Source organism: Bacillus rossius, chromosome 1 (assembly GCF_032445375.1).
Source record: "Bacillus rossius redtenbacheri isolate Brsri chromosome 1, Brsri_v3, whole genome shotgun sequence".
Taxonomy (NCBI): domain Eukaryota; kingdom Metazoa; phylum Arthropoda; class Insecta; order Phasmatodea; family Bacillidae; genus Bacillus; species Bacillus rossius.
In genome coordinates, this window is record NC_086330.1 from 258,748,499 (window position 1) to 258,766,519 (window position 18,021).

An 18,021-nucleotide genomic window follows, 5' to 3' on the forward strand; every position below is an offset into this window, starting at 1 on the left:
ATCATATTGAATAGAAATATAAGTTTTCTTTGCCTCTTGTAGCATGCCATCTTTGAAGTATGGGCCAAGTGCTTCGGTAACTAAATATGAGAATTTTTTCGGGGAAAGTGAGAAACCTTGTGGCACAAATGCTGGAAACATAGCAGAGAATACCTCACCAATATCTTGACATGATTGGGCAGACAAATTTTTAGCCACTACTGTCATCGCCCAAATTATTTCTGCTTTAGTGGCAGCTTCTATGAGGTTACAAAATCGTAGAATGTTATTTTGACAAACTGTGGAACACTCCAATGAAGAGACTTGTGCTGGCTCCACTTGTGATGAATTACATTTGTTTAGTGGTGCATGACTGCTAGATGATGGCAAACCTAAGGGTGTTAAAGCTTGTGATGGGTCCCCGGTGTTTTCCTCTGACTTACCGTCTTTAACTCCAGTAGTAACACATAGTTGTTCACAAACAGAACTATTTTTCCTATCAAAAACAAGACGACACTGTGAGGCATTTAGTTTTAATTTTACGTTGTTAATATGCTTCTTTCCTGTGTAGTGTTGTGTGACAGACTGAAACCCTTTGCCAACATTAACAGAAACACAGCATACAATACAATAAAGTTCATAATCTTTAATCCCCTTTTGTGCCCATTTGGAAATCTTGTGCCCTATAGTATCAGTTTTTTCCAACCACTCTGCTCGAAAATGACACTTCCCCATTTTCAATCCATTTGTACCAAAACTATCACCATGTAAAATTAATTAAAACCAAAACAAACACCATAGCGATTTTGCCATTAAATATTTTAGTAAGTTTTGTTAATGTGGTCGTTGCAAACGGAAAATTTACAATAAACAATAGTGAAAATGCAAAAATGCCACAAACTGCTAGAAAAGTTACCGAAACACGTACCTCAATTCTGTTTCACACCGAACATAACCACGACACTGTAACGAAGTTACAGCACATTATGCACTAATATGTTATATGTCACCGTGATCCCGCACGTTTTCATCTAAATGTAGTTCCTAACAAGTGGTTTTGCGCTCGCCTATAAACACGAACACTTTCGTAGTACACGAATTTGATCGCAAAAATACGCTTCACTATCGTTTATTGTGTTGTTATTTACAACCGAAAACCCGAAAGCCGAAGCCGAGACAAGTGACATATGCTATCGATTATAGAAGCAATACGATCACAATACGATAATCGAATCGCTGTCACACTGGCGACTGGCAGCGCTGCTGCACAGCAAAGTGACGCTGGCATGCAGAACGGTAATATGGTTGGCGTTTTTAATGCACAGTGCGTACCGATTATTACGGCATTTCTGGTAGTACCAAAAACTAAGTTTACATGTTGTAAAACGGAGCGAGAAAAGGTAGTCAATGTAAAAGTGAAGAAAATAGTGACTTTTAATAAAAAAACGAACCTTAGTGACTTTGCAAAAAAAAAGTAACTTTTAGTAACTTTTAGTGACTCGCTCCGAGCCCTGAAATGAGTGTAAAGCGAGCCAGTTTGTCGCTAATGAAAAAATATGAGATTATCCAGCAAGTGGATAAGAAAACAATTTCCAAAACGAAGATAGCACAGCAATATGGCATTCCGAGATCTACTCTCTTCACGATTCTTAAAAAGAGACAAGAAATTATAAATGCAGTACAGAAGGAAGGCCGCAATTTGCAATTGAAAAATTTGAGGGGCGCGACGTACGAGAACTTGGATGAAGCTATGTTGGAGTGGTTTGGTGAGCTGAAAGCTCAAAATTTGCCTGTGAGCGGGCCAATGATGTTGGCAAAGGCGGACGAACTTGCATTGAAGTTTGGAATAACAGACTTCAAGCGTTCAATCAGATGGCTGAATCGTTTCAAGACTTGGCACGGAATATCCAGTAACAAGATTGTCGGCGAAAGTGCGTTGGTTGATCCGAAGTCTGCGAGTGAGTGGTTGCCCTTGCTGCAAAACATCCTCAGCCGCTACCAGCCTTGAGATGTTTATAACGCAGACGAGCTGGGAATGTTTTATAATCTCTTGCCAGATCACACTCTTGCGGTGAAAGGGGACATATGCATGGGTGCAAAGAGGAGCATGGTCCTTCTGTGCTGCAACATGGATGGCAGCGACAAAATGAAGCCCCTTGTAATAGGAAAGTTAAAAAAACTGAGAGGTTTCAAGGGGAACATTCTTCCTTGTGACTATGATTTCAACAGAAAAGTGTGGATGAATGCTGCAGTTTTCACGAAGTGGCTTCGCAGTTTTGATGCCAAGATGGGTGTCATGAACAGGAAAGTCGTCCTCTTCGTCGACAATAGCCCCGCACATCCCGGGCTCGATAACCTCAGGAATATTGAGCTGGTGTTCAGCCAAAGACCACCAGCATGCTTCAGCCTCTGGACCAGGGGATAATCCAGCAGGTGAAGCTTAAGTTCCGAGAAATGCTTGTGCGGAGCATTGTGCTGAAGCTAAACATCGGGAAAGAGTTAAAGAAGTGGGACGTGTTTAGGGCAATGGAAGCGAGTGTCAGCAGTTGGAGGGAATTAAAACCAGCAGTAATCGCCAACTGTTTCCGACACCAGTCGATGAAGAGGCTGCAGTCCATGTGCCTCTTGCTGCCACCAACACTGAAAACCCTGACGACCCTGACCACAGTGGATGCCGAGTCCCAGCAGGGCCCCTCGATGCAGCCGCAGCATCAGACCTTCACTCGGCCATGCAACGACGAAACGTGGCAGCAATTGACCCCAGACTGCACGTTTGCAGAGTTTGTGACAGTGGATGACAACATTGCAGTTTGGGGTACTCTAGATGGTACCGATGACGCCCAAGGCCAGGTGCCGAGCGACGAGGAGGAGGAGGAGGAGGAGGAGGAGGAGGAGGAGGAGGAGGAGGAGGAGGAAGCAGAAGAGTCCGAAGCTGTGCCGACGACGAGAGACATCCTCAAAGCTGGGGACGTCTATGAATATATTCTGAGGCGGCATGGTGCGAGTGACGCTGTGTGGTCCCAGTTCACGCAATTGAAACTATTTGTGAAAAAAGCTGTCATGAAGAAAAAGCAGGCAACAATAACAGACTTTTTTTAAAAAGTAAGGCAGTAGGTGTTAGATGTAATAATTTTTTGTTTGTGTTTCTGTTCGTTAATGTTGTTGGTTTTGTGTCTCGTCGACGTTAACGTCATCAGAGACTTAACATGTGTGACTGACAAACAAAAATTAATCTAACACCTATGACTCAAGTGGGACCCGAACCCAGCCGGCATGCAACCAAATGCGCTACTAAGATCGGTGTTTATTTATCTGCATGGGTTCTAATGATGTTTGGGATGTGAAAGCCTGATAGTTTAATACACAAAATATAAACTATATGCCTAAATTGTTTGTACTGCATTATGTTCAAAAACAAATAGTACTAAAAAATACCTCCTTGTTTTTGTGTTTGTGGTACATACGAAGGTGAAAAAATAACAGTGCTTCCGTATGTTTAAAAATGAATGAACAACCACCGCATGTATAATGTTGTTGGATAGTGCTGTGTCTGGTGAGTTTTCATATTTTGTTTTTTAAATTGTTGTTTGTCTTTTATTGTTTATATGTATGTACTGCTCTACTTCTTACACTAATCTGTAGCATAATAATTGTTAACCGAACTCAAAGTGTATTAAGAATTAAATTAGCTAACGAGTAATTTGCGTAAATCGGCACTTCTAAGGTATTCGTAATGTATGTATTGTATTTAAGGAGACGACGTATTAGGTGCTTCAAGTGTGCGTGAGAGAAAAGATAAAGAAGGTGAAGAGGGGGAGACCTGCTAGCCAATATATTTGTGAGAGGGGGAGACAGAGATAAAAGAGAGTGAGCCCTGCAGCAAGCGGAAGTGGTCAAGGTCGACATTTACCGTCACACTCTCGCTAGCTAACGATGCTGCTGGTGGCCAGCCTCACACACACACACACACACGCGCGTACGCACGGCGCATGCTCACTGCTCAGTCACAAAGTAGTGTTCAAGGCCGACCGAGATTGCCCGAGCCTGAAAAGTTTGGACAGTTATCCACCCGAGCCCGCCCGAAGTCAAATTTTGCTGCCCGACCATGCCTAAATGACACGCAGGCCTAGTGCCTAAACAACTTACTGCCTGCCCAAGTCGGCAAACACATTTACTTTGCTACGTTCCATCGTCAGCCAGTGAATAAAATACAAGTGTCTGTGTCGCCAGACAGTGGCGACTGGCGAGTAGATGCGTGCGCAGCCAGCAGCTTCGCTCTCCTTCCCCTCACTAACCCGTCTGCACCCCTCCCCTCCTATACTTACCTACTTCTCGCATTCCTGCACGTCAGCCGGACGGACCAGAGCGATAAGCGCCGCCAGACCACCCGTCACGTACATACTGCTATTGTGTCACGGGATGCAACCTTTCAAATGCCACACTAATACAGCCCGCAAGAGACATAATAAACCTTTAATACAAAGTTATCATTTCAACACTAAATCGTCTGATTTTTCTATACAAAGATGAAATGGACACGTTGCACTGTGTTGAAATTTTTTTTTTCTCGGCAACGGGAGCTCCAATATTGCTTTCTAGGGTATCGTTTTTTTCGGGAGACATCATGCTATTTAAATACTGAAATGTGAATTTAAAAAGTTGTCTTTTTTACACCACAGACTATTTGAATATGAAATATATGCGAACAAAGGCGATTTTTTATGTATTTGGATATAATGGGGGGGGGGAATTGGACCGAATTATCTATTGCGACCATCCCGTTTATTATTCCGTTTTTCCGTAAACCGTGAGGGGTCGCATCAGTCAGTATTGTTATATTATATTCCTTTATTTTTAAAAAGCATATTTTGAACATTGTATACTACAGGACTTAAAAAAAAATTATAAACACTAATAAATGCCACAGAACAAACAATAAATACTATAAAAGTAGCTTTTTAAATGCTATTTTTCATAATCTCTAGCTTTCATCCTAGAGCCAAGTTTCAGTCGAGCATATAATGTCATTACCTAGTAGACCTGTGCAAATATCAGTTTTTTTTCTTTTGAATACTGATACCAAATTATTTGTGAATATGAATATAAAATTTGAATAGTAAGAGTGAGATTCAGAACTGGACAAAAATTTTTTCACAATATCCTTAGTATTTGGGTAGATACATTATGTCAAGAGTTCCATTCAAAAGCTAACCATGATGCAAAGTGATGTTGCTCAATTGATGCTGATGCTGCTGCTGCTGCTGCTGTTGCTGTTGATGCTGTTGCTGTTGTTGTTGCTGCTGCTGTTGGTGTTGAAACTGTGAGAACTCCTGTTGCATTGTCTCGACCAGGTTGTGGGCCAGCTGCCGAGCTGCTTGCAATGCTTCGTACTTGTTGTGTCTGCAACCAACAAAAACAAACCTAGTGAAACCTCATAGAGTACCATACTATACAGGTTTTCTCATTTTAAAGAATACATTTTTAGGTCTCAACACGATGTTGTTATACTTTTAGTAGCAGTGCAGTACAAAGTGCTTTCATTATTAATCACTAAAAAGGTGGTGTTTTTTTTATAGGTATATGGTAATGAGATTTCATTGTAAACATTAGCATTACATATTATTAAGCCCCACTTAGTAGTATACAAAGTTTTCACTAATTGCATGTAATTAATTTAACGGGTAGCAAGGAATACCAGAAACTAAAGTGCAAAGTTACAGGTGTGAACAGAAGTGTAAAAAAAACTTAATTTGGCAGGCTTCAGGAAGAACTCCATTGGCTGAAAGGATGCTTGATGCAGTGCAGTGACATTCAAATGTTCAACAAGAAGCAGGGAATGAGCCAGGCACAGAAATTGAAAGTAAGCCATATGTAGTTTGGTGCACATCACACATCATAGTGTGACCTGGCGCAGCCGGTCCTCCGACAAATTACCACCTAAAACATGATTATGACTAAGAGGGTAGAAAAACACGAAACGGTAGAGCACTAGCATGAGGTACCCGAGACCTAGTCTCCTACCTATATAGGTAGTGTAGGGAAAGTTTCAAAAGCTGAAAGAAAACATTATTAAATAATTTAGACACAGATTTATTAATTACCAAAAATAATTGTTACAAATAAATAAACGACTAAATAACCAAACATTAACGTGATGTCGGCCGTCACACAAGTTTTAAGTATTTATTTCTAGACAACATGGCTGCTCTCCCGTCGCCGCCAATCCGCTATGGAATTGTCTACTCCCCATCCACTACATGTAAGCTTTCAACAAGACACTGATCACCAAACTACTTTTTTTAAAAACATAATTGACCTGAATACTGATTGAAACTACATTACCTTTTACTATGAACTTATTAAGTGCTGGACGGAGATCGCCCAGCCTAAAGTTCCGGCTCACGATCCATCACTGCCAATCACTTACCCTCACTTCGTCGCTGTGATACGGCCCGGTACCGACGTGGATCACCCGTCCAGAGAGGTCCCGCAGGCGAAAAAAGCCCCGGTCCCTCCCTGGACGAGAGTTTTACCTCACGAACGAGGTCACCCCGAAAAACACGAACACCGGGAAAAACTTAGCCATGGGGAAATGGCTGTCCCTTCTTCCCGCAAGGAAAAACAAAACAAGCGAAGTAGACAGTTAGTTCCCTCCGCGCAGGCGCGAGCGAGCCTCCCCCTTCCCCCTCGCGTTGCTCGATTGTTCAAGCAACGTTGTCAAACTGGACCGTCAGATTGCGACACTAATACAGGACAGAGTCCTCGAAACGGATAAACAAAAGCCTCGCGTGGCAGAACTAGCAAAACGACAAACAAGAAACTAGCGCAGCGCAGCGGGTTTTTTGGAACGACGTGGTGCAATCTCTCGGCGAGCCCTGGCCAACGGCTTGCGAGAATCAGCAAACCACGCAGCCTCGAAAAAGCCCGCGGCGCCTGCAAACTACAATCGCAGCAATCTATATTCCGCTACCCGTGTGTCGCAAACAACTGGCCAAGCATGGAAACGTGCATGTACACCAACATGGTAACCAGACGGGACACAAAAGTAAAACAAATTTAAAAATAAATAAATAAATAAAGTAACAAAATTTTCAGACCGTGACAATAGTATTAAACTCCCAGTTTCGGGCAGTTGCCGGTTAAGCTGTAGGAAGGTCAATGGATTATTGCATTTTCATGGCAGCCAGGTAAAATGTATTTTAATTCAGAAATATTACAAACTCAATTTATGCTAATTTCACTGTAATCGGAAACCCTTATTTACTTTTATAATTTATTTTTTAAATCACATAGTTTATTTTATCATAGATACATACAGCAAGTAAGGTGCGCTGCTACTGTGTCGCATGGTGTTAGATCAATTGTGAGTACGGATTGATATGCCACTGAAACTGTGGTGTTTACTCTTTTAAGGACCATCGCAACAGAGTGTCCGTGTTTTGTGGTGTTGTAGTTCGTGGTTGTTAGAATTAATTTTTTTCCACTTCTGGTGAGTGTAACGAAATTATTATAAATAACATTTTGTTTTCAAGTTTGAAATGACTAATATGACACGTTTTGAATTGTACACGCAATTTTTCCATTAATGATTAGCAAGATGATGGTTTGTTTGTGTTTGTGTGTGTGTGTGTGTGTGTGTCAAAAAAAAACTTTCAATGTGTGTTGCGTGTATTAAACGTCACTAAAAGTTCATGTTTTTGATTATATAGTCCACTTAAAACATAAAAAAGGATATTTCTATCACACAAATGACTTTACCTCAACAAGAAATGTTGGTATACGACAAACTCACGAGGTATACTAAGTCAAATATTTGCAAGCAAACAAATAGTTTATTATTATTCGTATTCATATTCATATTCTTGTTTGAAAATCTGAATATTCGCACAGGCTTACTTTTTAGTAGAGCTGTAGCAATACGTATCAGCAGAAGCCGATTTTGCAGATATTTAGTTGAATTGGTGTTTCTGCCGATTCATAATATGCTTGTTAATTAGTCATGGGTCATTTCCTGTTTTTTCCCGGTTCTCGGTTCTTAAAAATCTGTTTTCGGTTCTGACTTAAAAAATAAAATAAACATTATTCATACATTATTTATGAGGTGTTTCAAGTAATAAATAATCTATTCATTGTTTCAGCTACAAAAAAAAAAAAGCACTAAAAAGCATGTATCCAGACTTACATTTTCAACAATTTACAGTTTATAACACTGAAAATATTAATTTGTTTGTATTGTTCTGTCCTAAATGTTTTTATTGTATGCTTACAAAGAAATGCATTGGCATAATGTTTCAGTCTTTAAAAAGGCTATCAAAGAAAATTAAAAGGTTTAGTATAGTTTTCAAGATACAGCAAACACACTAATCTATTATAAATGTAATATAAATTAGTGAAAAATAATTCCAAATAATATAGAGAACACTTAATAAAACTAAAATTGACTATATTAATCTAGCAATTATCTCAAGAAATCTACCTACACACTCCTTTAAAACATAGGAATAAAAATAAAATATTACAATAATAAACATTATTTTTTATCATGTGTCCACGGGATCTTTGTCAACGCTATTAACCCTAAAAACAAAGACGTGCCACTTTCAAAGCAATCCCATTTGCCTAAATAAGAGAAATTAGTAGCCATTCTGCTAGATGGCTGCAGATGCAGTGAACTTACACTCCACAGCACTGCACACAAAAAGCATAAAATTTTAGAATGCCAAAAATTATTACGGAAATATTTAAAATCAATCATCAATTCTATTAAACAAATATCATATAAAAATCACACTTTTAATTGTTCTTTATACACCAGTCGCCCATACTTACAAGTCAACGATTCAATTAGCTGCCTATTTTAAAAACCAGTGAAACAATAATGGTGTCTTTCTGTTCTCATCTCCCTGCTGAGGCACGTTATACAGTTGCACACATCGATGAACTACATCTATGGCACCTTCAACTGATATGTTTTGATTTAAAAGCGTACTTTGTTTACAGATGTGACAAGAATATCAAATATTTTCACGTGTAATTTATTTTATAGTTAGAGATGAATATTATTCCACAGAAGTCCAAAAAATATTTCATATGTGAATTGGACATGAGTTCAGTCATTTCATGCTGCAGTTAAGTTGTAGTGAAGGACTATTTTCGTAAAGGGTTTTGCTATACTGCTGGTACCGGTACCGGCACCGACATTTTAGCTGCAGTTCTTGGTGCCAGTTAAAATGCTGAGAACCGTAGGAACCGAGAACCGAGATCCGGTACCCACCCATCCCTATTGTTAATATTTGGCCAATATTATTGAAAAATTAAAGTGCCCATCATAACACAAAAATCCACCAGTACCCTTTTCACTTTTCATACTACTACATATTTTGAACATCATTTCTTATCTGTGTGTGCCAGCCGTACATATGAAACTTACAAATCCTATGTTTTAATAACGTTCCTGAATCTAATACATCGTAAATAAATATATCACCAGCACGAGAAAGTTAGACAAGAACAAAAACTTGCTTTATTTAGAGCATGGTTATAACTACAAACGGGAAATAGCAACTGCTTGAACTACAAAAAAATGTTTGTATTATTGTGACAGAGACATTTTTTAATAAACTTACGTAAAGTTTTTAAAACTGAATAAAAATAATAAGCAAATAATATAGGACTTTTTATAACACAAATTACTTTTACTATTTCCTGTGCAAAGTGACCACACAAAATGCATTTCCGTGTAAATGTTTGGCACTGTAAATTAGCATCGCTGAACACGTCAAGATGGTATTGTAATTCCTGTTCTTGAATTGTAAACATTTTCAGTGGGATTCCAGATACACTAGAGTCCCGTTATAGCGAGGTGTCACGGTTCCGGGTTTGAACCTCGCTATAACCGTGTCCTCGCTATAACCGAATAGGACAAATTTTGGCCCCAAAAAAATAAACCGAAAATAGCATAAAAATTGTGTTTAAACCTGTATAATTGGAAAAAAAAAGGTTATATTAACGAAATCTTAAATTCTGTGAGCAGATGTGTGAATTCTCTTTAAAACGATATCCCATAAGTACGGATGCGATCAGCGATTGCGTCAAAATAACCAGAATACCCTACCAAGCCACGTAGGTATAGCATCTCAGCCCGCGGCCGACGCAGCACTGTCCTGCTATCTATCAATGACGCGGGCTGTCTGCTGGCGGCCATGTTGGTTCGGGATGTTTAAAACAGGTGGTGCTAGTGTAGCGCGACAATTTAATTCCTTACAAAAAAGCAGGAGTGCGGCTGCGGCAACGCATGTACGCCTCAAACGTAATAGTCGCTGGAAAAGTATACTTTTTTTTCATTTAAAGAAACCTGTCAACTTTTTTAGAAAATAAATTTGGGATTAAACTCAAACCATCACCACCCCTTTCCCGGACAGATACCCCAACAACTGACCGAAACAAAAGTTACAAGAAAACTGCCCTAGCGATTCGGAAATAAATACGGTAGTGCCTACTAGAGGTGTAAAAGTAACTAAATATTGCGTATCCGTATGTATTCGTTACTATAACAATTAGTACTCGTTACTATCGTTACGATACTCGTAACTTCTGATACCGCATAACATGCAATGTTATGTTGCAGCAACGAATCCAGTCGTATTGCGTACGCGTACAGTATGACGTCGCGTAAATAATAATAAATAGAATATAAACAATTAACAATATTTGATAATTAATAGTAATTGTTAACCAAGAAACAATTAAATCTCATTAGAGCGGCTTTTTAATATAATCTCTTTTAAGATGACAACCAAAAAAAAAGTGAAAATACGCGATTATAAAAACAAAAACATACATATTTCTAATTTGTAAATAATACTTTCTTACGTTGTATCTGTTCCAATCTCAAACTTTGTCTACACACGCACACACGGCACAGATAACTAACGGAAGTTTGATAAAAGAAAGAAAGGATGGGATTCTATTTTTAAAGCCACACACTTAGGTGGCGACTGCACGGCTGAAGAATGTGACAGGCGTCAACGGCAAGATGTCTAGTGGCGAGCGAGAGGGGTGGAGATAAAGCAGACAAATAACAAAAGCGCGCTTCAAGTGATCACGCTGTAAATTCCTCAAAAATACCTCGTTATAGTCGTGTTCTCGCTATTACCGTGCTCGCTATAACGAGATTCTACTGTATTTCATTGTTAGTATTGTTACCTATTATTAATTAATCATAGTTTATATAATTAAGTATTAAATAATTACATTTTCTGACCTCCATTAGTAAATTCATGTTTCAATAAGCAACTATGGGTCATCAACAAATAAATGAAAACAAGCTAAAAATAAGTTAAGAAAAGAGGTTATTAATTATGATCCATTTATATACTAAAATACATGTGCACTTGCATTGCATACTTTTCATAGAATGAGTTATTTTGAGTATTTAGTAAATTTATAAAAATATTTTAACCAAAATGTGATTTCTCCTGTATCGATTTGGAATCTGTGAATCAGTAACAGTTGTATCGGCATAACGACAAAATTTAGATTTATAAATATACATACTAGCAAAACCCAGCAAAAATGGTAAAAATTAAAGATAACTTATAGTGATAAGATTTCATTACATTTAGTGGTATAAGCTATAAACGTATAAACTTTTTTTAATAATATTCAGTTGAATGAATAATATTTTTAGACTTTTGTATTTGTTATGTAATTAAACTAATTAAAATTATTTAAACTAATACTAATATCTAGTGTAACACAAGTTGATAAACAATATTTTTGGTTTTCTGATTTGGTGTGTAGATGTCTAAAGTTTTTGGAGTTCCTACTCTGGAGCAAGCAACATATAGTTGACCATGCGAAAAACATGTATTTGTTAAATTTAATCCGAGAATTCGCAGTGACTGCCCTTGAGCTTTTTTTTTGTCGCAAGCACAAAGCGCATTGGAAATTGCAGACGTTTGAATGTGAAGGCCAAATCGGTGGGAATCAGTACAGTGCACAGAATGAGCACATCTTATTCTTTGCATTTGCCGTTAATTATTGTTGCATCAATCATATTTAGCATCATATTTTTCACAGAAAGCCTGGTTCCATCGTATAACTTTGGTGCATTTAGATTCTGAAGCAGTATTAATGAGCCAATTTTCAACGTCAGATTGTGCAGTGGGATTCCAGATACACTAGAGTCCCGTTATAGCGATGTGTCACGGTTCCGGGTTTGATCCTCGCTATAACCGTGTCCTCGCTATAACCGAATTGGACAAATTTTGGCCCACAAAAAATAAAAATTAACCGAAAATAGCATAAAAATTGTGTTTAAACCTGTATAACTGGAAAATAACAGGTTATATTAACGAAATCTTAATTTCTGTGAGCAGATGTGTGAATTCTCTTTAAAACGATACCCCATAAGTACGGATGCGATCACCGATTGCGTCAAAATAACCAGAATACCCTACCACGCCACGTAAGTATAGCATCTCAGCCCGCGGCCGACGCAGCATTGTCCTGCTATCTATTGCCGACGCGGGCTGTCTGCTGGCGGCCATGTTGGTTCGGGATGTTGCAAACAGGTGGTGCTAGTGTAGCGCGACGATTTAATTCCTTACAAAATAGCAGGAGTGCGGCTGCGGCAACGCACGTACGCCTCAAACGAAATAGTCGCTGGAAAACTATACTTTTTCATTTAAAGAAACCTGTCAACTTTTTTAGAAAATAAATTTGGGATTAAACTCAAACCATCACCACCCCTTTCCCGGACAAATACCCCAACAACTGACCGAAACAAAAGTTACAAGAAAACTGTCCTAGCGATTCGGAAATAAATACGGTAGTGCCTACTAGAGGTGTAAAAGTAACGAAAAAATGTGTACCCGTATGTATTCGTTACTATAACAATTAGTACTCGCTACTATCGTTACGTTACTCGTTACTTCTGATACCGCATAATTTGCTATGTTATGTTGCAGCAACGAATCCAGTCGTATTGCGTACGCGTACAGTATGACGTCGCGTAAATAATGATAAATAGAATATAAACAATTAATAGTTTTTGTTAACCAAGAAACAATTAAATCTCATTAGAGCGGCTTTTTAATATTATCTCTTTTAAGATAACAACAAAAAAAAACGTGAAAATATACGCGATTATAAAAACAAAAGCATACATATTTCTAATTTGTAAAAATTACGTTGTTTCTGTTCCAATATCAAACTTTGTCTACACACGGTACAGATAACTAACGGAAGTTTGATAAAATAAAGAAAGGACGGGATTCTATTTTTAAAGCCACGCACTTAGGTGGCGACTGCACGGCTGAAGAATGTGACAGGCGTCAACGGCAAGGTGTCTAGTGGCGAGCGAGAGGGGTGGAGATAAAGCAGACAAATAACAAAAGCGCGCTTCAAGCTCTCACGCCGTAAATTCCTCAAAAATACCTCGTTATAGCCGTGTTCTCGCTATTACCGTGCTCGCTATAACGAGATTCTACTGTAGTTCCAATGAATTGAGAAATTCATTTAGTTGCATGTGATACAAATGTCATTAGCTGACAAATAAAAGAATAATAGTTACAGTATTTTATCACATAATCATCACACATTTTATACTAAAATCAATTTTGAAAATTAGGGGTTCGACTTTTATGCGAAAAAAACATTTTTTGTTACGTGACGTTATTCATAAAAACAAAAACTATTCATGGAATATACGTTTGTTTAAAAAGTAGAGTATACAAAAGCACATCAAATAATTTAAATTAATTAGGTAGTCATGATTAAAAACATTTTGTTCAACTTTAAATAGAAAAACGAAAATTCAGACTCAAATGTGAGCTGCACTTAATGCATAATTATTGTTGTACGTTCATACTTACATATCTGCCAACTTTTAAGATTAAAATTAAGAAGACATTTCCAGATGTTAATTTTTCGCATAAAAGACATGCAGCAATTTTTACTTCATATCACAAAAATTACGGTGATTAAAAATAATTCTAGAAGCAATGCCAAATAGCCTAACACAACCATTAATCAACATAAATATAATGTAAATTAACAGAAAAGTATATAAAGAGCTTTTTCATTACCTTTTAACTTAATTTGAAGTCGAGCATTGCGATTTCAAACAGGAAGCCACCGCCTTCTTTGTTTTCTTCAAAAATTCTGCACTATAATTCTGTTCATAACATATACATACCAGTTTGTCTGGACTTGAGGATAGAAATTGCTTCCAGAGTTTCATTTGACATTGATGACCTGAACTGTGTTCGATTCTTCTTAATTAAGCTGAAAGTACGCTCACACTCAGCGTTACTGTGTGGGATGGATAAGATTGATAACATGACTCTAGCTATCCGATTATACTTTGCCACTCCATCTACTCCTCGAATACTGGCTAACTGAGACCATTTTACGCCTTCACAAACTTCTGTTGCACAAATATCTGAAATGTCGTTGACCTGAAGAGATGTGAACTCTTTGTATTTTGTCTATAGCAGCATCTTGTGTTTCCCCTTCCTTTAAAGCAAGCTAATAGGAAATAATTTCACAAAATAATGGACAGAAGAAAATCTGGTATTCTCAATGTTACTGAGTCTAGCAACTTCTGCATGTTTTAGTACCTCATCTTTTAAAGGAAACTTGTTGACAATGTAATCACAGGCTAAGACAAAGTACTTACGAACAGAAGAATAGAAAACTATTATTTCTTTGTCTTATGTGTTTTCACAATGTTTACAGCCCGATTCCCTACAACTAAATTGATGTCTTCTTTCTCATTCTCAATGGAGTGGTAGTCGAGTTTCAAGTAAGGAACTGCCTTTAATTACTTTCGGCTGGAGAAAGTTTGATAACAGGTCTCCCAAAAAATCAAACAGTTGCCTAAGGACATGGATATGTGGAGATGCCGACTGGAGAGTTGTATTTACCTTATCAAATGATGGTATTACACTAAGAAGAAATAGACAAAAAGCCTTGCTGAGTTTAGATGACAGGAACATAAACAATTTTTCTTCTCGATTAATGACAGGAGTTAGATTCTTCATAAAAGGTTTGTCACGACAGATTGCTAAAGAAACTGTCTTACTACTGGAACTAGGGACACTAATGGATTCTGATTTCCTTTTGCGTTCATTTTCATTTTTGGCATTTATACCTACTCCAACAGGGTATGGACTGGGTTGTTTTTTCTGTGCGGGGCTTATCTTAGGAATTCTGTATGAGCTAAGGCTACCACATGATGACGATTTCTGACTTACAACTTCTTCACTGAAGAACCTAACCAATGGGTCCCATTGTTCAACTAGCCTACACAAACTACGCCCAAGAGAGAGCCACCTTGTACTAACGTGTTTCAAAATATTTTTTGCTTCCTTATTATGAAACTCTTGGAATTTGTGGAATCTATATTTTCTCTTCGCACTCTTTTCTAAGTAATAGAATATATCCAGAAGTATTTAATCTATTTTTATGGGTAAACCACTTACAGCTTTTTCGGCAGCCAGATTAATTAGTAGATGGCAAACGCATCCTACAACTATGAAATCATTTTGCTTTTCTTTTAATACAGCTGCAACACCATTCTTGCGACATACCATTACAGCTGCATTATCACAACACAATGCTATGCAATTTTAAACAGGTACTTTCTTGAGTTGAAACTGTGAAAGCACTAAGTTCCCTATATTACGTCCAGTGGAATCCCCTCCAATGCAGAGATGGACAAAACTGTGTTAACAATTTTCTGCTGCTTTTCATCATAGAATGTGACAACAATCGGGTAAAGTTTCGCATTTGAGTCGTTACTACCATCAGTAGCAACAGCAAATGGTACATTTTGTAAACAATGAACCAGGTCTTCTGTTTTATCAGAAGCCATTTCGCTTACAATAGCTGCAGTTTTAGTTCTGGCACACCTGTATTTTTGGCTATCTCCAAGTTTGGAAACATTTTCCGTAGCAATACACCTGCATGATCTGCAAAGGTCAAAGGTATATTATGCTCTACCAAAAAGGCCATAAACAGGCACTCTGCTTTTATCACGTCAAAGTTGGCATTTCCCGATTTGACAAAAAAAAAATGTTGATATTTTCTGGCTTTCTTCCTGGCATTTCACATTTGTGACATGTTTGACGCTTCGAACATGGACCATTATGTCCGTTTTCCCACCATGTGCTATATTTATGCCAGAATGACAAACTGTACAATAAGAAAAAATGTTACCCTTTACAGACTTCTTAGTAAAAGGGAATTCAAAACTGTACTATTCTCTAAATACTCGATTATACACTTTCTGTTTTTTCTTCGTACTCATTTTTACCACACACTTTTTAAATCAAACAATAACCTGAGAAAAAGATTAACGGCTTACCTAACAAAAACTTTGTGCCTCAAAGGTCGAAACCATAATGAATAAAGAAAATATACATTAACATACCAAATCATGCTGAACAAATGGTATACTGCTACATTAAAAAAACATTCTTTAAATCAAATTACATCACGCATATATTAAATCTGCTAAAACACCGCTATCTTGACTGCAACTAATGAAAAGAAAACCATCAGCATCAAGAAACGGGATAAAACAAACGATACAAAAGTATCGACACATATACTAATCGAGATATATCGTTTCCCAATGATAACATCGATATATTGATTACAATACTCGAGATAAATCGTTCTGGTACGCAGAACTTATCCAAAGTTGAGGAAAATTCGTACGAAATAACAATTGTCCGTGAAATCGTACAACAAAACTATTTTTCGTACATTTTAATGAAAAAATCGTACAAGTTGGCAGGTATGCACTTACCACGAGAGAAAAAGGGCTATCGAATGTATCGGCACTACACAGAGCGCTGCACGCAATTGGTGGGGTATCAATATCAATATTCGACTATGTGCACGTGCTCTATACAGGAATCAAAATAATTATCCATAAATGATGCAAACTATAGCTTGCTACGCTTTTATAAGTGGTACACAGCAGTGACAAAGATGAACCTATAACGGTTATAACATTTGAAAATGTCTTTACAAGAAAATTTACACATCAGACAACTTCGTATTTCTGTTAATTGAATAAGCAAGCAGTAATACCCAAATAAATATTAGATTTAATTTTAAAAATATGGTTTGTACTGAAAAACTACCGTTTTACTCGCGTAAAGGCCCCCCCTTTTCCCCCCAAATTTTGACTCCAAAAAAGGGGAGGGGGCCTATACGCGAATTTGGAGGAAAAAATAGATTTTCTTTTCAAGTTGTGCGTCTTTGTTCGAATGAGGAAGGCGGGGGAGGCAGCGACGCGGCAGGAGGGTGAGAGAGGCAACGACTCCGCAGGGGGGGAGAGGCAGCGCTATGACAAGGGGGGGGAGAGGCAGCGCTATGACAAGGGGGGAGAGAGGCAGAGGCAGCGCTGTGTCAGGAGGGGATAGAGGCAGAGGCGTGGCTTAACCTCCCTCCTGCCAGCTAGCCAGCCAACCAGACAAAGGAGTGTTAGAATCCTTGACCCACTTCCCTTCCTCCTTCACTTCCCCTCTACTTCTCCGACAACACTCCATATCAACACAGCGGCAGCGCGCGAGTCCAGCTTTCTTTATCTTTATGTCGTTTGAGATACGACTAACTGCTTACGTATGGCATGCCTCACGACGGTCCTACTGAGAACGGACAAACTATAATGCCAGTCTCTGTATCACTGCCGCTTACAAAATCACCTCCCGCCGCTCACAATACATGGCTTGTTGTTTGATGCATGCCAAGCTGCCCTGCTCTCAGATAAACCCAGAAAAACATGTTTTTAAATTTTTTCTCAAAAATGTTTACAAAACAAGGAGGGGGGCTAATACGCGGGCGGGGCCTTTACGCGAGTAAATACGGTACCTACACCAAACGCTCGGAATCTAACAGCGGAACCAAAAACATCATGTAATTTTTATGCAAGCATTTTTTCTCTCCAAATTTTGATGCCCTAAAATAATGGTACAATGATTATGTGCATGAGACGATTATGCGATAAAACACTGTATTCATAGC

General features: G+C 38.2%; 1 protein-coding gene across 8 annotated transcripts in view; it reads right to left on the bottom strand.

Moving 5' to 3' along the window:
• LOC134527514 (trithorax group protein osa-like) overlaps positions 1–18,021 on the bottom strand; it is a 251,358-nt gene that overhangs the window by 176,610 nt on the left and 56,727 nt on the right. For all 8 annotated transcript variants that reach the window (XR_010074209.1, XR_010074208.1, XM_063360249.1 and 5 more), the window contains one exon: positions 5,192–5,379. Coding sequence is in view for 6 of the 8 variants with exons in the window: in XM_063360249.1 (XP_063216319.1) it covers positions 5,192–5,379 (188 nt within the window). In the remaining 2 variants the exon portion in view is untranslated. The remainder of the gene's footprint in view (positions 1–5,191; positions 5,380–18,021) is intronic.